Source organism: Cervus canadensis, chromosome 5 (assembly GCF_019320065.1).
Source record: "Cervus canadensis isolate Bull #8, Minnesota chromosome 5, ASM1932006v1, whole genome shotgun sequence".
Lineage (NCBI taxonomy): Eukaryota > Metazoa > Chordata > Mammalia > Artiodactyla > Cervidae > Cervus > Cervus canadensis.
Window position 1 is genome coordinate 31668776 of NC_057390.1, and position 25885 is coordinate 31694660.

The following is a 25885-nucleotide window of genomic DNA, read 5'->3' on the forward strand; positions in this document are numbered from 1 at the left end:
GATTAACATTGGGGTACACGTGTCTCTTTCAATTCTGGTTTCCTTGGTGTGTATGCCCAGGAGTAGAACTGCTGGGTCATATAGCAGTTCTATTTTCAGTTTTTTAAGGAATCTCCACACTGTTCTCCATAGTGGCTGTACTAGTTTGCATTCCCACCAACAGTGTGAGAGGGTTCCTTTTTCTCCACACCCTCTCCAGCATTTATTGTTTGTAGCCTTTTGAATAGCAGCCATTCTGACCGGCATGAGATGGTACCTCATTGTGGCTTTGATTTGCATTTCTCTGATAATGAGTGATGTTGAGCATCTTTTCATGTGTTTATTAGCCATCTATATGTCTTCTTTGGAGAAATGTCTGTTTAGTTCTTTGGCCCACATTTTGATTGGGTTGTTTATTTTTCTGGAATTGAGCTGCAGGAGCTGCTTGTATATTTTTGAGATTCTTTGTCAGTTGTTTCATTTGCTATTATTTTCTCCCATTCTGAAGGCTGTCTTTTCACCTTGCTTATAGTCTCCTTCGTTGTGCAAAGCTTTTAGTTTAATTAGGTCCTGTTTGTTTATTTTTGCTTTTATTTCCATTGCTCTGAGAGGTGGGTCATAGAGGATCCTGCTGTGATTTATGCCATGACACCATTTTCATCCCCTTCTTCAGTTCTTTTATTCAGTGACCTTGATACTACTCTGTGCGGCACTACCTCTTTGGTATCAAATAAAATTAGCCTTTAATCATTTTCAAATACAAATCTCTAGTGGTGCCAGTAATATTGAATTAATAAGCTATATAGAATGAAGAATCTGCAAAGGTAAAAAAATAAATGACTTGGGCTTTTACATTTTCTTGTATTGATTATTTTATCTTTTTCATTATATTAAAATCTGAGTCTTAACCTGGTGGACCCACCCAGATCCTGAAACTATCAAGTTTCTTCATAAAAGCTACATGAATGAGCCAACTGATAGTAAGGGAATATCAAAAAAATTATTTCTAATACTTGAAATTTATATTACTCTAAATTGTCCAGTTATTGGCAGCTCTGAAAGAGGAAAGCACATTGTTCAGCAGAACTGAGAAAGAAGTTCAGTGATAAAAATAACATGTAATGTCTGTTTTCTTTTCTCAAAGGAAATGAATATGTATGCAAACCATAAATAATGAAAAAGTAGTAAAACAGTATTGGAGCAACCATGGCCCAGTTACAAGAAAAATCATTATGACCCATGTTCAAGAGCCTATTCTTTCTTTAATAAGCATATATAAATCACCTTGACAGTAATGGCAGATATGCTTGCTCATGAAAGAGAATTAGCACCTAAAAGCCATTATCCACTGACTAAGAAAACATTAATGGCTGCCTTTTAAAAATCCTTTATTTTTCAGAATTTATTCTAATGTTTAACCCTCACTCAGCAACGTAGCCACCTCTACTGCTGTATACATATATTGACTAAGAAAACATAAAGCTCACTTAAGGAGAAATATTGTTAAGACTCTACTCATTAAAGAACGCAGCATCTTTCCTAGACATTTAGTGGAAAGGAGAATTTGGAATCAGCAAAATGCTTCTGATCAAAATGTCTGGAGTATCCAGGTTGATGATAATCTCCATTAAGAGACAAACTTCTGGCTTGTGTGTTTTATACAAACCTCAATTTCAAAATCAAATCTTTTTACCAAAACAGATAGCAAGATCTACTATTTTATGTTGGGTCCTACTCTTGAGTTGGGTTACATTTCTGCTGCAGAACAAAATGATCCAACCCCATCCCTCCAGCCTTAGATCAACTCATTGATTCACTAAAAGGTATTGAAAATGACTGACAGTGGGCTATATGTATGAGTCAAGCGCTGTATTAGGCAAGTAAGAAATAACGTTGAGAGGAGCAGACTTGGCTCCTGTTTTCACAAAATTCATGGTCTATTGGGGGAAGGCAGACAAAACAAGGTAAGAAAATAATTAACTATATAATGATAAAACTGAGAAAAAAATGCCAGGTATTTGATACACAACAAATTGTACTGGTAAATATGGGATGGGGGCAAGTGCCTGAGTGGATATTTAAGTTAAAATTGAAGGACTAAAAAAGGAAAAGCCACATTAAAAACTGTAAGATAGGAATGGAAAGTTGGATTCCAGAAAGGAGAAACAGATCAACAGAGGCACTTGGGAGAGAAAGAACCAGGGAGTGTGTCTGGAAAGGCGTAAGTGAAGTTAGTGCTCAGATGAGATTGGAAGAGTAAAAGGTCAGATATCACAATGCCTGACCTGGTTTGATTCCTGGGTCGGGAAGATCCCCTAGGGAAGGAAATGGCAACCCAGTCCAGTACCCTTGCCTGGAAAATCCCATGGATGGAGAAGCCTGGCAGGCTACAGTCTATGGGGTCGCAAAGAGTCAGACACGACTGAGCAACTTCACTTTCACTTTCCTGATTATATTAGGAGCTACTGAAGGGTTTTAGGAAGACATAAGCCATGAAACTGTGTGTGTATGTGTATTTAATCTTTCTGATGTGGATATAATAGCCTGGAGACAATTTGAAGTAGATTGTTTATGTTAGAAATGGAAAACCATGGACCAAATTAGACAATTTTGCCGCTATAATTTCAGGATTTACTAATAATGTATAGAATGCTGGAGAAGAGGGATATGATAATGATGACTTCTTCCAGGCTTGGGTAACTGGATATACTGTGAATAGCGTTCAGTGAAGGACATACACACTAACATATATATACATACAAAACACACAATTTCAGATTTTTTTTTTTTTGACAGTCTAGGTGATAAATTGAAACCCAAAAACTCCCTACACTGGGATACCAAATAGAGTATAGGACACTTTCTCATCTGAGTCCTGAGGAATCTCTCTCTTCTGGGGTTTCTTTGCTGGCAACTGCTTATCTTCATGAGCCTCAGTGCAGTCAGACATTCCCAAGAATGGCCTGAGTATGTACTGTATTGTTTTCAACTTGACTTAACAGTATATAGAACTCTGATTTAAAGATGTAATCAAAATATAGGACTTTGCATGAAGAGTCTCCAGTGATTTAATTATTTTTTTCTTCCGTGATTTCTGAACTTGCTGTAAAATTTAGTAAGAAATCTCCATTGCTTTTCTGATGCATGGCTAGTTTCATGTGGCCATTAGAATGTTTGAAAAAAATTCCATTCCAAACTGAAGCCTCAATGGCAAAGTTCCACTGCATCTTTGCAAACCTTTCTATGCCATATACCTCAAGACTGACTTTTTATTGTTATGGATTGTTGACTTATGATATCTTTTAGTTCAGTTCAGTTCAGTCCCTCAGTCGTGTCTGACTCTTTGCGACCCCATGAATCGCAGCAGGTCAGGCCTCCCTATCCAACACCAACTCCCGGAGTTTACTCAAACTCATGTCCATCGAGTCAGTGATGCCATCCAACCATCTCATCCTCTGTCGTCCCCTTCTCCTCCTGCCCCTGATCCCTCCCAGCATCAGGGTCTTTTCCAATGAGTCAACTCTTTGTATGAGGTGGCCAAAGTATTGGAGTTTCAGCTTCAACATCAGTCCTTCCAGTGAACACCCAGGACTGATCTCCTTTAGGATGGACTGGTTGGATCTCCTTGCAGTCCAAGGGACTCTCAAGAGTCTCCAATACCACAGTTCAAAAGCATCAATTCTTCGGCGCTTAGCTTTCTTCACAGTCTAACTCTCACATCCATACGTGACCACTGGAAAAACCATAGCCTTGACTAGACGGACCTTTGTTGGCAAAGTAATGTCTCTGCTTTTTAATATGCTATCTAGGTTGGTCATAACTTTCTTTGGCAAAACATAATTTCCCAAATATGAATCACCCAGATGAAAACTCATCAAGGTAAATTACTGTGAAAAACAAAAAATAAAACATTGTCTTGAGTTCTGAGCAACAAGATGCTGGGAGTTGGAGGAAGGAAAGTGCTGGAGTGGGGTACTGGGGGAGAATGCATGATTTTGGTAAATTTTCAATGCTTATTTGGCTTATATGCCTGTTCATCTTTTAACTTTGAGAAAGAACAAGTTGGTTTCCACAACTGAAAAAATGTTCAACTCCTACAGAACAGAAAGAAGATAGAATATAATTTATGCTCTGAGGCCTTGGCAGTTTTGAGAAAGAGTAAATAGCAGGCTAATATACTGAAATGCTAGTCTATACTTTGTTCTTCCTTCAGTTTTAAGAAACTAGCCTAGTCCCTTTTAGCACTTTGCCTCAAAGGCTTTTTCTTGGCAATATGTGGAAGACAACTTTCTGGAAAGCAATGCCTTTTCCAATCTTTTGTGAAGGCATAGTTTGCAAGGTGTTCAACAAAGGAAAAAGAAATGAACAGAATGCCTTCATGGTCTGAACCAGATGAGGCAATTACCACTGACTGGGAGACAGATCAACATAAGTGGGATTTAGCAGTACTGAACACCAACATCCTGTCATCTGATAAGATTCAGGGGTTCAGAGAGAATTACTGAGGTCAGTACAGGAGGATTGAACCATAGTTCATAGGCTCCAAGAATCAGCAAAGACTCTGCCCCACTTAGGACAGGAGCAATAGGGTTCTTATAATTTAAAGGACAAACTAGAACTGTCTTTTTGGTGAGAATCAGTAAAGACAGAAGCCAACAGGAGCTTCTGTGTGATTCTGGGTGGGTGGGAGTAGGGGACACATGACTATGATTAAATATTCTGTAAACCCAGAAGAAAGGCCTAAGGTCTCATTTAAATTGATATTAAAGACAATTAATAAATGTGCCATTTCTTGCACCCAGGAGTTGGTGGACTCAGACATATAATTTTATTAATATCTACTGGGGAAAAAAAAATCTGTGAAACAAATGTGTCTGCTGTCCAAAATTGGAAATCTCAAAAGGGAGTTTTTTTTTTTCTTTCAGATCATGAGCGAAACTTTGCCAATGGCCTATGAATTTTTAATGAAGTTGTAGGTGCCAGAGTTTCCCAAAATTAATCAGCCAAGGAGACACAGGTTATTTGACCATGAAGAAACAGGCCATGCCCAGGAGCCGAAGAGTGGAAACATGTGACATTAGCTTAGAAATCATGCCCCAACAGTGTCAATTCTGAGTACTCCTTTGAATCCATCATTTATTTGTTCCTATTTCTGTAAGCAAACTACACCCATGTAAGTATCTATTCACCCTGCTTCCTAACATTATGTTCACTAGTGGTATATATACACATGGCAGTAAACACAGAAATGATGTATTGACTGGAAGTTGAAGAAGTCAACTCACTAATGTAGAATATAATTATTCACTTAGGAGTTTGGTAGGAATCTATGCAACTGAAAAGATATATCTTATATTTCAATGAAAACTAGCTGGCAATTCATTTAGGGAACATTTCTGGAATTTTCTGTTATGATATCATTTTCATACTCTATTCATCACTTCCTAATTCAAAATAGTTGCACTGGTTTAAAAAGCAGGGTAATGTTCTACACACAAGTGTAATTAAATACATAAGAATGGGAGGGAATAAACAACTGAAATCAATAAGATTAACTCTATTTCAAATGAATAATATAACTACACTTAAGGAAAAGAAAGGAAGGAAAAGGAAAGGAAGAAAAGAAGAAACAAACTAATCAAAGTTATTTATAAATAGTATTTGACTATATATATTAAATCTTAAGCAGTAAGAAAAAGAATCACAAATTAATCCTCAATTGCTTTTATTTTTTTTGTTTTTTTTTTGTTTTTTTAAAAGGATTTTTATACTATATTAAAAAAACACAAAATAAAAAAGGGATCAGTCAACATATCTTAGAAGTCCTTACAGAGTCTCTCTATAAGGCTCTAGCTTTTAAAATCAGGCTCTAGTTTTTAAAATCAAACTTGTTCTGCCAAATCCAGGACCCTGAATTTATCCAAATTTTAGAAACATGCTTTGACCACCCGTCCACCAAAATACCTCCCGTTCAGATCAACAACAGCTTTAACTGCTGACTCAATCCTCTCGAATTCTAAAAATATTCGTACTGCTTCATCATCAGGGGCGCCAGGAATTTCAAATATCACACATTTTCCAACTTGGCCATATTTTTCACACTCTTCCTTGGTCTCTACTTCCAAGTCTTCATCCACCTCTCCTGCACCAACCATGTTCCTGAGTGGGACCACTTTGGCAGGACACTTAAGTATTTCAGTTAATGGATTCGAATCCGACTTCTTGGCTGCGTCTTTCTCGGTGGCGTCGCCCACGATGATCTTGCCGCCTAGCTTGCTGGCCTTCTCCACCGACAGCGCTGTGCTCAGGCCCTGCTCATGCTTCCCGAGACCCTGGCCTTCCCGGAAGCCGCACTTCTGCATGATTTTATGTGCTACCGTGCCCCCCATGTTGGCGAGGAAGGAGTTGCCAGGGCCGGTCGGGGATCGGCGTCTGTCTTGTTCCTCGTCCACTGGGGGAGGGATAGCGGCTTTGGAAGACTGTGGGCGAGGTCGTGAATCCTCTTCATAAGGGGAGTCTCGGGGTAACTCTTTGTCCTTCTCCACAAGAGACGTGGGAGGCAGCTCCGCCCATACTTCTTTTCCTCCCCTCTCACTCATAATCTTCATCGTCATCAGAATCTGGATCGGGTCGCCTGGAAAACCCACTAGCTTCATGTCTGTCTTTACGCCTCTTTTCTCTCTCTTCTATTTCCTTCTGTCTTTCCAGCTCCCGCTGCCTCTGTCGCGCCTCTCTTTGGCGCTTCACTACTTTCTCATAATCATTAGGAAACATGGGATCATATTCATCAGCTAAGGGGATCAAAACTTCTCCTGCAGAAAACCCGCTGGGAACAGGGTCCTTGAGGCCTGCGGCCACGTGCGGCGGAATGTCCACGATCTGCGGCTCATCTGAAGAGCCGCCTCGCTTTAGGTCGATTACTGGAGCAAGGACTGTACTTTGTTTTGTCCTCTGGCTCTTGGCCTGAGTGAGAGCTGCCTTCTTCACCTGGAGCTGAGACTGCAGGAGTGTGAAGTTTGGGGACCAGCCTTCTGTCTTTGAGTCGCTGGTCTCCACGCCCAGGTCATCGCACAGGGCCATCTTAGTTCAGTGCCAGCGCGCCCGGCCGACGCTCCGGGCCGCGGCGGCGCACCGACGCCAGCGCGCCGCCAACACCTGGCCCTCAGTTGCTTTTAGTCAGATTACTACTTATGGGATGGACAATGTAAAGCAATTCTGAAACTATCATAGATGTGTTACTGGATTGAGCAAATGGGAAAATGACATCACTGGGAGCCAACGTTCCAAATTGGAAGAAGAGATATGAAAACATGAAATGGGGGAAGAAGCAATGCTGTAGATATGATCGTACTAATGTGAACTCATTTTCTAAAATATGTGTATCCGTATATTTGTGTGAACATGTAATTTTTATATGTGTGTGTGTGTGTATTTATTTATTTATGTGGAGAGGCATATTAAAGCAAATACACACACACACACACACACACACACACACTTATGGGCTTCCTTAGTGACTCAGCAGTAAAGAATTCACCTGCCAATACAAGAGATGAGGATTGGATCCCTGGATCAGGAAGATCCCCTGGAGAAGGAAATGGCAACCTACTCCAGTATTCTTGCCTGGAGATTCCATGGACAGAGGAGCCTGGTGGGCTACAGTCCATGGGGTCATAAAAGAGTTGGGAATGACTTAGCAACTAAACTTAGCAACTATATATATATTCAGGTATATGTATTTATACTTGAGTGTACTTACCATCTTAGCCTCCTGAAAAGGTTGCAAAGCAGTACTGAGCATACCAATACCAATCAGCTACACCTAATTCTCCACTAAATAAAAAGTGTCTCAGTCCAGGGCTGGGGCATGGTAGTGAAAGTTGTGCTTGAAATATTCTGTTTTGCCAAAAGAGTGAGGAAAAAAAAAATCTGAAGTGAAGGCATGTTACAAGATCACAGAGACCAACTTCATGGGACTCACACTGACCCAAATAGGGATATTTTAAGCACCAAAATAATTAAGTAATTATAACTATTTGAAAATATAGAAACCTGTGGGTCCATGTCAGTAAGGAAGGAAGGAAAGAAAGGAAGAAGGGAGGGAAGGAGAGAAGGAGGAAGATGGGGAGAGAAGGAAGAAAAGAAAAGGAAAGAAAACAGAAAGAAAGGAAAGCTCTTGTATACAGTAGAATGCTAAGTATTGACTCTAAATGTGGAAAGAGTAATGGGGTTTGAAAATAAGCATTTATAACTACTGTGTTAAAGACTGGATCAGGCAAAATCTTCAGTAGATGATAATCTGGGGCAAATGTTTGAGGAAGATATTATGATATTTTCATTGTCTTAATATGTCTCTCCACAAACAGTTTATTAGTTGTAAGGGAGTAAAACATATTAATCATACAATGGAGAAACTGGGCAACATACTGACCAAGTGTTAAAATCATGAGTCAAGCATATGGATATCGTTTGTCTCCAGACAGGATACTAGAAGAAGATCACACAATCAACAATGTTGTATTTCACCCAAGAATGTTAAAACCTGAATTCAATCATCATGAAACATCAGATAAGCCCCAGGAATGACTTTACATGGATAAAAGATTGGAGGACTATATATCTTTTTAATTTGTCAGTGTAATCAAAGACAAAGAAAGTCTATGACAATGTTTTCAATTAAAGGAGACTAAAGAGACATGAACACTAAATGCAGTATCTGACCCTAGACTGTATGCTCTGCTAGAGGTGAAAATGCTATAAAAGACAACACTGGGTTAACTGACAAAAGGGGAAAATGGGTGAGAGGACAGATAAAATATATTGCATCAATGCCAAATCTACTGAAGTCAGTAGCTCTTTGTTCTGTAAAGAGATATTTATATCTTTAGAAAATGTCCACTGAAGTATATATTTAGAGTGAAGGGCTATTAAGTATGTAACTTATCACTTGTTTAAGGAAAAAAAAAAAAAAGTGAAAATGGCAAAACAAATGGGATAACTTGCTCACAATAGTAAAAGTATATCACTGTCGTTTTGAAATTTTTTATAAATTTGAAATTATTTCTAAACTAAACTTTTAAAAAATGTGTTGCCCCAGTCTTTTGTTTCTATACCTTCTTCAGCCATTGTAGTTTAGGACTTTACTGCTTTACATTCTGAAGCACTTAGCACATTGCACAGAATTCATGTTGCTCAAAACATATTCTCTTATTTTCCAGCTTAAATGCAGTGACTTCCCAACTGCCTGAAAACCCGTGAAATATGAACTCCTTCATTTGGAGCACTGACCTATTGGCATCCAAGGCCATTCTAGCCATGTCAGCTGCCCTGTGGTTATATGAAACGAAACAAACCTTCCCCGCTGCCTGAACACTAGTCTGTCTAGCCTCATCCAAGCCATTCTACCCTTCCCCACATAATCTTATCTGTATTATCCTTTCTTTACAGCCTTCAAATATTATTGATTGCTTTAGCTAGTCCTGAAATCTTTAAGCTCTTCTGAACCTCAAGAACATGAATTGTTTACTCAACCTTTTAGCACATCATATACTATCCCAGATAAGTTACCGTGTGATTTTGATATGTGTTTATATATATATATTTATATATATATATTTATATATATATATATTATCCTCATAAAATCATGCTATATATGAGAAAGTACTCATCATAGTCATATATATGTATATTAGGATATTAATAAATATAAATAAATGGACCATGAGTCAAAAGCAAACAAATTTTTTAAAGTTAACAAACACAATTGGAAAAAAAAAAATACCCTAGGCTGTCTGTCAGTTCTGGTAACAATGGCATTTCAAGGTAACATGTCATTTTACCTCTTTGAATCTCAGCTTTCTCATCTATAAAATGAGAATGCATCGAGCCTATCTATGTCATAGGGCTGTATGAGATTTGAGACAAACTTAACGGACTAAAGAATGTTCTACTGTGACCTTCACATGTCCTTGTCTCTGGCAGGAATTTCTTCCCAACCTCTTATACATGATCTTAGATCCTAATTTCTGCCCCTTTTGATAAAACCCAGACTGTCCAAACAATGGATGCTAATCTACAAAAACAATTTACACCTCTTCCAAGAACCGCCTTTACCAAAACTAGCTGAACTTCTGCTGACACTCCTGCCAAAGCCCTATAAAAATTCTGCCTCCCTCCCCTAAGTTCACAGTTTCTTTAGAGAGTTCTCATGTTTGGCAATTTTGAATAAAAGCTTATGCTAATGAGTCCTTGGTTGATTTTCTTCCTGGGAGAATAAAATGGCATAACATAGCAGTGGTTTTTAAATGCCAATCCATGGGCCAGCTGCATTAGAGTTCTTTGGAGAGATTTTAAGAAATAATAATAATGGGCTCCTCTCACACTTTCTGTGGTGTCTTGCCAGGAAATGATCCTTTTAAAGCTCTTCAGATGATTCTGAAACGAAGTAAGTTTGCTCCCACATGAAGACAAAAGTTTTGGAAAGCCATAAAGGGCTAACGAAATACAAGACAGTAAGAGATCTATGGGTTGGTAGTTTGCTTCGTTTAAACTGCGGAATGATTCTCTTAAAAGTTAAAATCCCATACACATTATTTCTTCATTGATATAACCACCTGATCTCTGAGAACGGAAACCCCCTTGAGACTGAATGTAACAAACACTTTTGTGCCACACAAGGACCATCTTGCACTAAAATAATTAACAGGAAGATGTTCGCTAAAAAAAAGGGAGCTAATATCCCAGCGGGTCATATGCTTGAAGTTATTTTCAGCAGAGAGAATAAAGGTGAGCCAATTCCTCTTTCATTTGGTTTCCCTCTGTCTCTGGCGTGGGCCTTTATATTACTCACCTCAGTCAGAAATCCACAAATCAGGGACTGAACTTGACATTCTTAACATTAGAGCTTAACCAACAGAGCTAAATGGCCAAAAATGATCTATCATAGCTTAAAATAAAAAGCAGTTCCCCTGACAGAATGCCAGCATATCTATCAATGTATCCAGAAGCTAAAAAGTGTAACTTGCTGCTGTTCATCGCCTAAATATATAACGAAGAAACTGAACAGGAATTGGCCTCCAAACAATAACTTCAATATTTTATGAAGCCCTGAGATATTTATTAAGGCATAAAATTAAAATATATTATAACTTCTTGAATTATTAAATGGAAAGGAACATGACAAAAAAGTGTTGCTCATTTGAGAGAAAAGAAAACAACATGCAGCTTATTAAATTTAATTGCTGCTGGAAGAATTTGAATAAGAAATGAACTGTGTCTATTAGCTTCAAGTTGTTCATTTGGTTTTCAAGGTCACCTGCAAGAAAGAGGGAAGTCTAAAGCTTCAACAAAGGCAAAGGTGATAGGGCTTTACCTGTCATGGCCTGCTGGTCATCCACCGTTAACTTTAAACTTTTTCCTCGACGAACCACACGCACTGTGTGCCATTCGTTATCATTGAGGTTATAGCCAGCAAAAAGGGTCTCGGGACCTTTGCCTGTAGAATATGCCAAACAGTCATTATGGACACTCAGAATCAGTCAAGCAAATGAACCTCACAGAGAGTGAGAGAAAGAGACAAAGAAAGGGGGGGAAGCAAGGGAGAGGGAGGAGAGAGAAGAGAGAAAGAAATGAAAGAAAGAGGAGAGAAAAAGACAGAGAGAGGAGAGACTGGCTGGATCAATTCTCAAGCCCATTAGAGTCACAGCAAGCAAGGAAAATTACCAGTTAACAGATATTCAGGTGTAACAGTTTAAGAAGACTCTTTAACATTATGCATCAATCAAAGACAAACAAACGCACCTGTTGTCATAAATAGGCACACTCAACACAGCAATGCTCCCAAATTTGCACAAACTTTTCCCTCTCTCAGAAATTTTCTTGTTTTACACTTTTTCTTGTTTTACACTTTTACACTATCTCTTTTTTCCTTTCCTTTGCTAATGAAGTAGATATTAGTCATAAGACATCTGACCTTGGGGAGAGATCTGACCCTAGGCCATTAGCTAACAATTTTCAATGAATGGCACCTGGTTGATTAGGCCCTGGCAAGGAGGTTGCTCTGGGTATTAGATTGTGTGATGACGGCTCTTTGCTCTTATATCATGTACCTTCAGTATTCACCAGGTTCTTAAATTTCTGCAACGTTGTGTCTGAGAACTAGTGAAGGCCCAGAGAGTGGGTATAGGTAAAAGTACTGACTCTTAGGAAGTGAAGAAAGTCAAGAAAAACACTGCCCATAAAGGGCCAAGTGTTGAGTGGGAGGGGGAAAAATGATTAAGCAGTGGTACCGGGAAGTGATTTCCAGCTGAGGACCAAAGGAAAAAGAGCCAGAAGTGTAAGCAACTGGAAAAGTAATTGCAAGTGAACCTACGTAAACCTGTGCAAGTTGAATTTAAGTTGGCTTAGGAGAAGGAAATGGCAACCCACTCCAGTATTCTTGCCTGGAGAATCCCAGGGACGGAGGAGCCTGGTGGGCTGCCGTCTACGGGGTCGCACAGAGTCGGACATGACTGAAGTGACTTAGCAGCAGGAGTAGCAGGACAGAAAGACTACACCAGAAAGCATCTGTTGGCGTTATTGAGATGACAAATTAGACAAATGTCTCTCTTACACATAAAAACAAAGGAAGGGAAAAAAAGAACTTCTAATAGAACTGAAAATGTTTTGTTAAAAATAAGCCTTGCTAATAATCTGATATTTTGATTCATTTAAAAAAATCATGAAGTTTTTAATGATACATTTTTTGGTGATGGATTCTCCCCCCTCCTTTTTTTCTAATGTACTGACATTTCTTGGTAAACTAAAATGACTAAAGATGTCACATTTAATTACATGACTTTCAATTGATTCAGGATAAGGGTGGGGTTCACAATTTCTTCCACCAAATTCTATCTACCAGACAACCTAGCCAATGTCCAAGGATCGTAGGATGGTGTATGAAAATGCCAAAAAGAAGGAGAGAGAAAAGAAGAAAGAAAAATAAATTAGGGAACTAAGTACTAGAGGAAACCTCAGTAGTCTGTCCAACAAGAAATCACTGCTTTAATGCTGCAGACTACTATCCTGATTTCTCTCTTAGGATGTTATTATGAAACAAGTTCTGTCTTCCTTGTTTGAGGTTTCTTTGAGGCTTAAAATGAGCTAGTGATGTAAGTTAAATTTTGCAGGATGAACTGCCTCCTGTCTTGGGTTTCCTTGCCGGCTCAGATGGTAAAGAATTGACCTGTAACGCAGGAGACCCAGGTTCGATCGCTGGGTTGGGAAGATCCCCTGGAGAAGGGAATGGCTACCCACTCCAGCATTCTGGCCTGGAGAATTCCATGGACAGAGGAGCCTGGTGGGCCACAGTCCATGGGGTTGCAAAGAGCTGGACACAACTGAGCGACTAACACTTTCAAGTTTAAACAGAACCACCATTAAGATTAGTAAGCATCTCTTTTTGTTTCTTTAGAGAAGTTAAGTTGCATCTGGACATAGGAATAAAAACTAGTCTAGAGAGAAGAGTTTGGAGAGATTGATCACAAAATAACTAGAGGAAGCCTGTGCAACAACTGCAGTTCAACAACTGCAAAAATGCTTTGAGACCAAATGTTGAAAGCGAGCTCCAGGATCAAAGGAACTCTTTCTAGTTTCAACAGTGAAGTGTTTAATAACTCTGCAGAATCTTAGCATCCTACTGGCAGCAAGGGCCATTCTGAGTTTTGATCTTTCAAAAGAGAATATATCATTTTTAAAGCTATTTTTATAGGGTGGATCTTTTTTTTCTTAGAAATGTGTCCTTTTGAAGCAGTCTCACTCCCATTCTCTTAATTTAAGTGTTTTGTCAAGAAAAAGAAGCATAAGGGTGATATCATCATTATACCCCATTCTGGGCTGATCTTGCAGTGAAATCATAAAGCTTTATCCATGAAACAATAATTTCCATAACAACAGGCACAAAATCCAATTAAAAATAACCCTTTGGTTCATGAAAATCTCTGTGGACCAACTTCAAGCTCCTTCCCTGCATTATTAAAAATGTGAAGAGACTGATTTTGGAAGAGGCTTTTTTTTTTTAAATGCACTTAATATTCTCAGTTTTAAACAATGTTATCTATGTGACATGAAGTGTCATGGAAAGTGAACCGGACAGGGAATTAAGTTCTGTGGTTGCTGGTCCTTAATCTGCTACTGAGAAGGAAGTTGGGACCTGGTTTGTTATGTATCAGGCACTTTATTAACTTATTTCATCTTTACATTATCATCATTTTGCTGACGTGAAACCGAAGGCCTAGAAAGCTAAAACAACTCGGCCCAAGGTCACACAGCTAAAATGTGATAGAGATGTCTTCTCTCCTAGGTCTGACCCAGGATAATTCATCCTCTGTTGAAATTTTGAATTTCAGAGTCATTTGTCCCTATGGCAGAATTATAGTCATTCAAACCATTAATGATCTGAATTCCTTTTGAAATTTCTTTTTCCTTTTGGGATATCAAAACATGACTCATTGATTCTAACCTTTCTCCCAGCATCAATGTGTATGCTATGGAGTGAATAGTCACAAAACTGTGGCAGTGGTTAATTATTATTTTAAAATGGTGGAATTATTTTTTTCCACCTGTAATCTGGCATAAAGAATATAAAAACCACATAAAGGGGAAATTGCCATTTTGTTAAAGAAGCAGGCTAACTTGTCTCCTAAGGCATCACCCAGAAGCCCTGGACTCTGCAGACCCCTTCTGCGCGGGGGTTGGGGGGTGGGGTGGGGTATGCGGCGCTCATTTCTTCCTTTAGGAAAATGATGAGTTTCTGTATTAGAAGACTCCAGCAAAAGCTTTTAAAAATCATTTGCAAGTAGCTTTTTCTTTTCAAAGTTAGATTAAGAAAAAAGATTTTTCACTGAATTAAAAAAAAAATTTTTTTCTAGAACATCATTTATTACATTACCAAGGTCCAGAATTATTCAAAGCTACTCTTTTTAGTCTACCTACATTATCAGCTCTTTAACATGGATTTTCAATACTCTTTTTAGTTGCAAAGTCCAAATTCATAAACTGTTTCCTGAAGATTTTATAGGCTATTATATCCTCATGTCATGTGAGTTATAGAACTGACTGCCTTTCCTTATCTCTTTCTATTCATCATGAAATCAAGATTTAGGATATATGCTTACTTTCAGCAACTTGATTCTTTTCTTTTCTTAAAAAAAATGCATATTGACCTTTCTCCCTAATTAATTATTTAAGTTATTTTTGCTAATCACTTTATATTCTATTTGCAAGTATTTCAGCATAAATCAATAAATGAATTTATTTAATGAAGAAAAGAATAGCTTCAAACGGATGTAGAAATAACTAATCCAACTCTCCCATTTTACATATAGCTCCCTGGGAGGTTAGTTGACATGTATGTATACAACATCACTGATCATTACAGATATTTTTGCAAGTGTATTTTAAATGTTTTTTAATATTTGTTTCATATTATTTCATGAATATTTCAAATTTACTTCATATTCAAGATGTATATAATAGCAATTTTGCATCCTTTTTGTAAGAAAGCTTTCTGTGCAAATGTCCTGTGAAGTATATTCATTGTTTTTTTTTTAAATGTAGGGGGGAAAAATAACATTAAAGGACAATAGTGAAGATTAAAACAAAGCTAAGAAGTCTAGGAAGCAATGTGATTAAGGATGTCTAGTAGACTGTAATGGCAGCTGTCCCTAGAGTTCAAAGTTGGATGTAGCTTGAGAAAATCAAACCCAGACCTACTATATTTTGATTTTTAAAAGTTCTAGACTTGAGGGCTGCAAAGCTTAGACTCATTACATACCCTTAAGGTACCTATTTCCTTCCACTGGTATTTTTTAAAGATGCTAACTAGGATCATCAGTATGAGGTACCCATTTCTCACTATAGTTCAAACTAGTTGGTTCTAGATTTCCTTTTTGTTGCATTTAAACATTAAATGTAAGTAATTTCTATATGTAACAACCTAGTGATTTGAGAAGCTAATCTATTTGCTCAATTAAGCTATTTAAATATGGGGATTTGAATAAGTATATCTGCAAAGCCACAACCCAGCAAACTGCATAGATGATGGGCAGGTAGGAATTCATTTAGTTTGCCTTCTAGAAATGATCTATCTTCATTTTATTAAGAATAGGTTGTGCCTTTTCAACCACAGCCATGTGGGCTAAAGATGGGCATCACGTGAAAGTGGAGTTCCCACAGTACTTCTATAAATAATAACAGAAAAACTCACATTGCCTTAGGGATATAAATTGGTTCTATCTTTATACATAACTGTTTTTTGTTTTTTGTTTTTTTTAGATCATTAAATTGCCTATAGCAGCCAGCAATTGAATTAGAAGTTATTACAGTACCATACATCTTAGAATTAGGAAATTCTGAAACCGAATGGTCCATATTATATCTGCTGTTCATCTAGCCTCATTTAACTAGTCTTATTCCTTCTGGATTATGTGGTACCCACGTGCTTGTGCTTAGTCGCTCAGTTGTGTTTGACTCTTTGCCTATCCCTTCTTCAGCAGATCTTCCTGACCCAGGGTCTCCTGCATTGCAGGTGGATTCTTTACCAGCTGAGCTAGCCTACTAATTTAGTTTAAAAATTATTTTGTGCCAAATACTGATCTCAGCATTGGGAATGTCCCAAGTTAGATTTTCAAGGAACTTTCTATAGCTTACAGTCTAGTAGATATAATAGGGGTCAAAATACTTCTGGCAATGGACCAAATGAAGCTCTGGGAGTTGGTGACGGACAGGGAAGTCTGGCGTGCTGCAGTCCATGGGGTCGCAAAGAGCTGGACATGACTGAGTGACTGAACTGAACTGAAAGGACCAAATAGTAAATGTATTCTGCTTTGCCGAATTTGGTTGTCATTGCAATTACTTAACATTGCTATTGTAGTGCAAAAGCAGCCATAGACTATATGTAAACAAATGGATATGACTTTGTTTCAATAATTATTTGTTTAAACAGTAGCCCAGCTTATAGTTTTCAGGTCTCTGTAAGAGACACATAAATAAACAAATTCCCTCTTCTCCTGAATCTTTACATTGCGTATTAAAGAAATAAGCAATGGAAAAATAGCCATGAGTTTGAGTCCAGAGACTGGAGTTTTAGACTGACTGTGACCATTAAATCTAACACAACATTAATTATCAGAGAAAGAAATCACAACCCACTCTGGTGTTCTTAACTGGAAAATCTCACAGACAGAGGAGACTGTTGGGCTACAGGCCATGCGGTCGCAAAAGAGTCAGACACAACTTACCAACTAAACAGCAACCTTAATTATCTAACTTTGTCTAATGCTACCACAGCTCTTGGTCTGAGTTTTCTTATCAGTAAAACAATGACAATAACAAAGACTAAAAACAATTTAAAAAGGCTGTAAATGGCATAAATCAATTGCAAAGTCCTTCTACTTCTAAAATGTAATTACCTTTCCTGTTCTACAAATTTAGAATAGCAACTTTCATTAAATGCATGACATTTGTGTATGTTATAAAATTAGGTGTCTATCTATATCAAAATTTCCAGGTATTAACTTTTATTTGGCAGTTGACTTTGAGGACTATAGCCTCCAGTGGGAGGCAGGACCCAGTGGGAAGCTGGCAATAAGCCTTGTCATTGTGACAATAATAGGAAGAGAGAAAAGCCGGGAGAGACAGAAGCAAGAGCCACCACTGTCTGAGTCATCGCTCCCGGCAGCAGCGCTTACACCTGTAAGTGACAGGAGGATGTGCTTCTCAGGCTGTAATTATGACACCTTCAGCCTGCTCTTTGACTTTGCCATTAGTTTCTGGTTTTAAAATAATTACTTTAAAAAATAACCAGATCGCCCCTTGAAGGACAAACAAAAATGAAGGAAGAGTCATTCTTATTAAATGTTTCTGTTTTATCTTTCTCAATTTTTAGATACTGAGCTGGGAGCAGATTTTTTTGTTTTTATTTCCACATGAATCAGCTAGGAAAGCTGATTAAAATTAGAAACATATAAATGGCACCTTCAGATTAAGATTATTGTTTCTTTTTGTAATTCACTAGCCTTACAAGGGGGAGGACCAATTAAATAAATTCTGAGCCCAGTGAAGATGCGCAACTCTTGTTCAAAATGTAGCATTTCAGAACACTGATAGCTACCTATTTATCCAAAAACAGGCCCATCTAAACAGAGAGCCCTGGGTAACTGCACAAATTGCATGCTGTCTGAGCCACTCCTAGAGAGGTGTCGAAGTTTTGTGCTTATTTATTTTTAAAGTTTTCTTTTAGTTAGCTCTACATTCAGGAATAGGCAGACAAGACTCCATTTATCAACATAAGAGGTATGGTTACATCACCCTCCCCAGTTTGTCAGCCCTTAATGACAAGGCCTCTTCGGTATCAGAAAGGCTGTCTGTCTCAGAGCTGTCTTGGCCAGGTCTGGCTCCAGTCACGACCTTGGATAGACGAATCACCCACACGGCCATAAAGCTGAACTACCAGCCCAGTCACCTAACTCTTCCCCTTCTCTGATCCTCCTCAGGTTATCCTCAATTTAGCTGATCCTTGAGAACTATTGAGAATGTTTTTATATTGTCCTTTCCTGTATAGGAAAAGAGACATTTCTAGACTCCTAAGGACAGACAAATGTCTTTATACTAAAAATATTACAAATATTCCTCCCTAACTAAAAAGTGTGTTCTGTGTGTGTGCTGTGCTATGCTAAGACACTTCAGTCCTGTCTGATTCTTGGTGACCCTGTGGAGTGTAGCCCGACAGGCTCCTCTCTCCATGGGATTCTTCAAGCAAGAATACTGGAGTGAGCTGCCATGCCCTCCTCCAGGGGATCTTCCTGATCCGGGGATTAAACAGGTGGGTGTCTCTGATGTCTCTTGCATTGGCAGGTGAGTTCTTTCCCACGAGTGCCACCGGGGAAGCCCAACTAAAAAGTACTTTGAGCAAATAAAGTTAGACATTAAACTTGATTCAAAATGAACAGTAACAACAGAAGAAAGGCACTTTGTAAACTTTAAAAAACCACTGGAGAAATGAAATAGTCCCACACTAACCAATTACACTGTATTTACCTTGGTTAGATTGTTATTTAAGTATTTTCTTTCTTTTAAACTTTCTACAGTGTGTATATCTTGGTCTGGTGCATATGTTCTAGATTCACAGATCCTCTGAGTTTTTACCCTAGTTCCATAAGTTACTAGCTATGTGATCCTGATAAATTATATAAGTTCTCTGTGTTTCAGTATTCTTATCTTTAAAATAAGCTAACAATAGAAACATTTTACAATATAACTTTAAGGCATTTTAATTACTTAAAACAATGCCTAGTGCACAGTACATCTTCATTTATAATAATGATAATAATATTATCCGTATTATATTGTCACTATTGTTATTCTCCCTTCATTGTTGTTTAGTCACTAAGTCATGTCTAACTCTTTGTGACCCCATGTGGGCTGTAGCCCACCAGGCTCCTCTGTCCATTGGATTTTCCAGGCAAGAATACTGGAGAGGGTTGTCATTTCTTTATCCAGGGCATCTTCCCAACCTAGGGATCAAACCCATGTCTCCTGCACTGGTAGGCACATTCTTAACCACTGAGCCACCTGGGCTTAGAACTTCAGGAAAAATACCCTAGGTCCTATTGTTCAGTGCCCTGAATATAAAAGCCATGCTTAATTATTTACTGAATGACTATATCTGTTTAGATTTTGTGAACTTTTTTTATGGTAGACTGAATACCTCTTGATATTGAATTAAGCCAAAGAGTTAATGAAAAGTAACTCCATTAACTTTTAACATTAATCTTCACTAAGAAGTGTCAAAAATATAAAGTTTCATCCCCTTGTTTTCATATTTGGCAGCATGGAATCTGAAGTCCAAGAACTGGAAAACCTGGGATACTCGGTTATCTGGCTAATTATTTAGACAACGTTTTTGCTTAGTTCCCTTGAAAATAAATTTAATGATGTATAGAATCTAGGAGAGCAAAATGACCTGAGGCCGGTAGTCAGTAACTTCCAAATGCAAAGAGAGTAGTTGGCTTAGGAATTGGGGATTCAAGGCTTAATGAGTATTAATTATAAGAAAACATAGATCTTGTGTGCAAAGAGGTCTGACCTTGGAGAGTTGCTGGAAATACCCCATGGAGACTCCTCTGCCATTTTCCTAACTCATAACAACCCTATCCTATCACCTACAAAATAAACTTTACTATATACAGCTGCCTCCCCTCTTGTTTCATATCTGGCTAGATATCATAGCTCTAAGCAAATAAATAGACAAGGTTTATAAGAAACATTTAGCCTTTACACACAACTTTGACATTGATTGTACCCATTTATGACAGATCAGGATAAATATCTCTGATGTAAATCATTTTCAATGTAAAAAAACATATATTTTAAGAAATACAATTTACCTTTTAAGAATATAACTACAACACAGTAAAAAATGAACACAAATTATATATTACTAAAATAATGTTTTAAAAGAGCTCTTTTTAAATCTAATCTAGCTCAAGTGACTGGTTTAGGAAGAAGCATAATAAAATAAACCTACTATAATGAAAGGAAAAATCTGGACTGTGACTTTATTTTAAGAAAAAAAGGCCATTTCCAAGAAAAGCTTATCACATTATAGGATAGTCTGCATGTATAAAATTAAGTACTAAACAGTTAATATGATTTTAAGTAAGCATTTTAAACTGAAAATATACTGAGCCTTGGTGTAACATGAGAAGAAAAGGATTACACTGATTTATATTGACAGAAACTTAAACAAGTCTTATGCAATTCCTACACAATGCCAAACTATCTGAATGAAAACAAAAATGAAAAAGCATACAAATATTGAGCATTTTGAAATTTACAAATATTCAATTTGACATCTCATAAACAAAGCCATGAATTGCAATGACAAATACAAAGGGGCTAAAATTAAATAATTTCTCATCCAAATACAGCACTGTTATAGAATTTATTTTTATGAGAAGATCAAGAAGAATGTACACTTCTGTAAAATTAAAGGAATAATTTAATACTATAATATTATTACCAATACTAATATTATAGTACTATTAACACTATAAGTGTATTTGACTATCATTAAATATGAGACTGATTTAACAAAATTTTGCTGTCACTCAATATTTTGGGGGTATTCTTGTAAAAACCTTCTCCCAGAATAAGAAGCACATTAGGAAAAAATAAAAATAAAAAGCTAAGCTTCTGTCTTTTTTTTTCCTTTTCGTTTCACTAGCAAGTCATAACAATGCTTGAAAATCTAGCTTTCACTTTTTGTGGTAAACATTACAATATCTATTTTTTTTTTAAAAAGCAAATGCATTCTCAGGAATATGATAAATGATAATTTGTCTTTAGGATTTTTGAACTATATTGTCTCATTTGTTTTGATCCTTTTTTCTTTTTTTCCTCAGTGAATGCCCCAAAGAAAGCTATGAACAAATGATACCTGATAATTCATTCATCTGTCATGTAAAAATTAGAATGATAATATAAATTGTTTTCAAAGTAGCAATATAATGATTTCCTGAATTCTTTATTTTGAATTTTATTATTGCAATAACAAATAGCACTAAATTTAATTTTTCTTTTATTGTACTAACTAGCTTATTTATCCAGCTAACTTTTAGTCACTAATTTGAGTGCTATGATTCTATTTGACCATTTATTTTAGTAATTGGTAAAATATTGGGATTACTCCTCTGTTTGAAGTTCGGACAAAGTCTTCTGAAATGAACGACACACCTTACTAAACAGGAGCTATTCTAAGATAGTGCTTGCCCACCAATAGCAATGGCTGTTAGCAATTAAATCTTATACCAGATTAATTTGGTTAATCACAGGAGAGAGTGTTTGGAGGCTCCCTGGAGCTGGTCAGCCAGCTGCTACAAGAAATGTTATATTTGTGTGCTTGCTGCTAGTCGGTCTTGCTACACCAAGATTACTTTAGTTAGGTTTTCATTTGAGTGAGTTAGTGTCAGTGATAATAACTTATACCAGAGCAAAGTATCTTTTCATTTACAGTTATTCCAATCTAGTTTGTTTCTCAAGATCTTGCTCACAGATGCTTCTGATTAGTGTTCATATGATTGCTTTGAGGTCTCTGATGAATCATGATAGAATTTATTTTTGTATATATGTTTTCTCCCTATTTTATTGTTCTTCAGCTGACTCAGTGACCTCGATCTGCTTCATATCACTTCAGTATAAAATCTGAAATAAGCAATGGATCAGATTTTTCAGTACTGCATGCTGTATTCACAAACTGGACATATTAATTTTTTTCAGTATATTGCTGAAGTTAAAAAAAATTGTTGCAAAACATTTGCACACCATGACTCTATATTTTTAAAGAAACACATATAACATTTATTTCAATAGTACTGTGCATAAAATATTTCAAGTCTTATATTTAGACTGACCTCCTGGGAAGGGTGATGGGAGGGTGAAGAATAGTCACAACTGTATGTATGATGCATTCAAAGAACAAATAACAAAGAACAATCCAATACTAAGTACAATAAAAGTAACAGTAATTGAAATATTCTTAGAATTTCTTACTTTACCTTTGGGAAATGGTTTTCATAATGTACTTCTTACCCATCTTGCTCTTTGTTCCCATTGGTCACAAGTAAGAGAAATGGATAAGACCTCTGAGCAACACTGAACATTTCAATCTCCAACTTTTTTATGGCCCCATGCATTTCCCCCCGATTTAAAGAGCCTTGCTCACTTGACTTACGTACCATATGTCTGCCAGTAATGTGTTGAAGAAATTGTAATCCTCAAGGGTATTTCATGGGTAAAATCAAAACACTGTTAATCAGACGGCCTGAAGAAGAGACGCTTGTGGGGAAAGCCCACTGCTCCTACATTACCCTGGAGGTGCGTATACTGACTCTGCGGCCCCCTTCTCTGAGGACAGTTCATTGGATCACCAGTGGGCATCTTCCCCCAAAATTAAAGTCTGGTCAGTGGCTTACGAAGTGAGATGACTTGAAAGCTCTGCTCAGCAGAGCAAGGATAAGTAATGAATCCACTAGATTCTCTTTCTAGGGGAGTCTGAATACATAACATACATTTAATCAACAGTTTAAGGAGCAGCAAAAAAAAAAAAAAAAAAAAAAAACATGCACAGGAGGAGGCAGTGGACAAATAACCATAGGAGACACCATGGTAAGCAGAAGACACGAAAAAGTAGAAGCTATAATCAAGCAGAAGGAAGTGAGTAGAGAAGAGAGGAAACTAAACAAAGTTCAGCTTGAAGGCTTCTATTAATCATGTCTGATATATGGTAAAGTGGACAAAATGTCTTTTAAATTATGCATCCACTTTACCAGTTAGCAGATACATAATTTCTATCTAGTAACTAAATGAGGAATTGAAATCCATGATTATATTATTTGTTTCCATATTTTCTGATAGGTAAGTAGTTGATGAAGTATAAATTGTTAATGGCTTTCTTTTGAGAAAGATTAGGAAGGCAAAACTTCTTGAAAAATTGCAATATATTTGTTAAATTGCAATATATTCATATATAAAATATTAATATATTTTACAAGTCTACACCTGTAAAATGAGTTGTCATGGCACTCTGTATCATCATTGAACATTAAGGCTGTCCTAAAGATTAGAGGCTATTTTAAACAGAAGTTTAAAATACTTTTTAGTCTTTCTGAGCCTTTAGGATTAACTATGAACCTGAATCATAGAGGCATATAAGTAAAAAAATATGTTCCAAATACAAACAAATGAACAATTATTGTTTTCTTTAAAATGAATGAACTTCTAATCATACATCTCACAATGAGACTGGCTAGATTAAAAAAAAAAATCTTAATAGTAGCTAGCAATGTCTAATTCATATTTTTACCTTCAATTTTTTGGATCAATGATAGCTTGCTAAAATACTACCTCCCTATCAAAAAACAAACAAAAATAAAGGTGAAAGTCTAACCTATGAAGGAAATGGCAAATGTTTTGGAAATCAACTCTCTCTAATAGCACAATAGGAACCTCTGGTCAACAAGTTTGGTCTCACAATTTGTGACATTTTGTGGTAGAAAAGAAAATTTCCTTTTCCCAGAAGCCAAGGGAAATATCAAGTTCAGAATGTTTCTTCTGAAACATTATAGGCTTTTCTGACAATTTCTGCTGCTGCTGCGGCTCCTAAGTCGCTTCAGTCGTGTCCGACTCTGAGCCACCCCATGGACTGCAGCCACCAGGCTCCTCCGTCCATGGGATTTTCCAGGCAAGAGTACTGGAGTGGGGTGCCATTGCCTTCTCAGCTGACAATTTCTACTGTGGCCATAGTTACAATGCTAACTTTAAACCATGAAAGAGAATTTGATGAATTCGGTTAACACAAATCTGGAATTCTGCATTTCTTTGAGCACAGCCATTTGCCATAGTAATAAGGAGATGTTCAACTGACTAAATTAATAACTGAGACTGATTTCATGATGAATTCTTAACCTGCACCAAAAGAGCAATCTTTTAAAACACTGAAGCATTTTATATTTGCATGTAAGCAATAAGCAAATTAACTGTTCACTAAAATAGACCCAAGTCTTCTACTTACCAAGCTCTCATATGATGATTTTGCACAATCTATGTAGTCATTAAATATGCACTCTTTATGATTCTCATAATATTAAGAGTGGATAATTCAAATAGGTTTTCCTTAAATTTTATTCCAATTTTGATATTTTTCTAAAGACACTGCCTACACAATGGGCCTTAAGAAAAAGACTCAGCTTTTGCTTCTTTTAGTTATTTATTTTTCATCAGAAATCTATGGTCTCTTTATTTTATATGTAAATTCTCTTATATTTTTGCTGAAAATCATTGATAAAAATTCTTTTCCTTTCCTTCATATATACTTTAAGCTTTAAAAATGACAGCAATGAAAAACAAACAAACAAACAAAAACTGCCCTTCTCTGTATGTATACATTTATCTTCCTTTATTCCTTGAGCAGCTCCTATCCTGTGGATGGACAGCACCGATCAGTGAGAAGCAGTGATTGATGGAACTCTTCAAATCAAGGCTGGTTGTGTGGAGGCCGAGACAGAGGCTCCTTTTGCAGTTCTCTGCTCTTCAGGCACCAGGCAGCTGCTCTGAACTGAATATTTGTTTCATGTTAACAAGAGTCAGCCTCCAGAAATTCCCTCATATCTTTCTAAGCAGTCTGCCAAGTGGCAGCCTGATCAAAGCAATCTCATATGGCTTAAGTGCCACTGGTTGACATTTTGCATTCTTTTATTGCTTTCCATTTTTATCTACATAAAAAAAATTGGTGATAACTAATATCCAGTTGATCTTTTCATTCTGGTAATAAAATCATAATACAAATATCTTATTATCTACTCTGGGCATCCATCATAGTACATTTCCCAATAACATATTACTCAGGGCATTTCTTCACTATATCCAAGTCAAAAGTGAGGTTAAGTACTTGGCCTTAGATTTTTTTTCTTTGCAATCCTTAGACAATTAACTGCCAAAAAAAGAAGCTGAACTTCAACCCTTGACACTCTGCCCACATTAACACCATCTCCAATTTTATTATCTCTGTGTCTTAAATAAATCATTTTCTGTAAGAAGCCAAACATAGTTGGAAGTTCAGCCTACTGGGATATCTTTTTTCACCCCATAGAGCTTTTTATTTTTGTAAGAAAACAAGAAGAAGGAGAACAAGAGAAAACAACATTGGAAATGGAGAAGTAAGATGAGTAAATCTTGGTAGGAAGAAAGAGCAGGTGGGCAGAAGAGACCAATGTATAAGGATTAAATAAACAAAAGTAAATAAACAAGCAAAATAAACATCAAATATCATGGTTTTATTAAAATGCACACTTATATGAATTCAGAGGTG

General features: G+C 37.0%; 1 protein-coding gene and 1 pseudogene across 16 annotated transcripts in view; both read right to left on the reverse strand.

The window, feature by feature from the left end:
* NRXN1 (neurexin 1) overlaps positions 1 to 25885 on the reverse strand; it is a 1158814-nt gene that overhangs the window by 606073 nt on the left and 526856 nt on the right. For all 16 annotated transcript variants that reach the window (XM_043468541.1, XM_043468544.1, XM_043468543.1 and 13 more), the window contains one exon: positions 11354 to 11476. In XM_043468541.1, coding sequence (XP_043324476.1) covers positions 11354 to 11476 — 123 coding nt within the window. The remainder of the gene's footprint in view (positions 1 to 11353; positions 11477 to 25885) is intronic.
* On the reverse strand, positions 5862 to 7059 carry LOC122441665 (annotated as a pseudogene).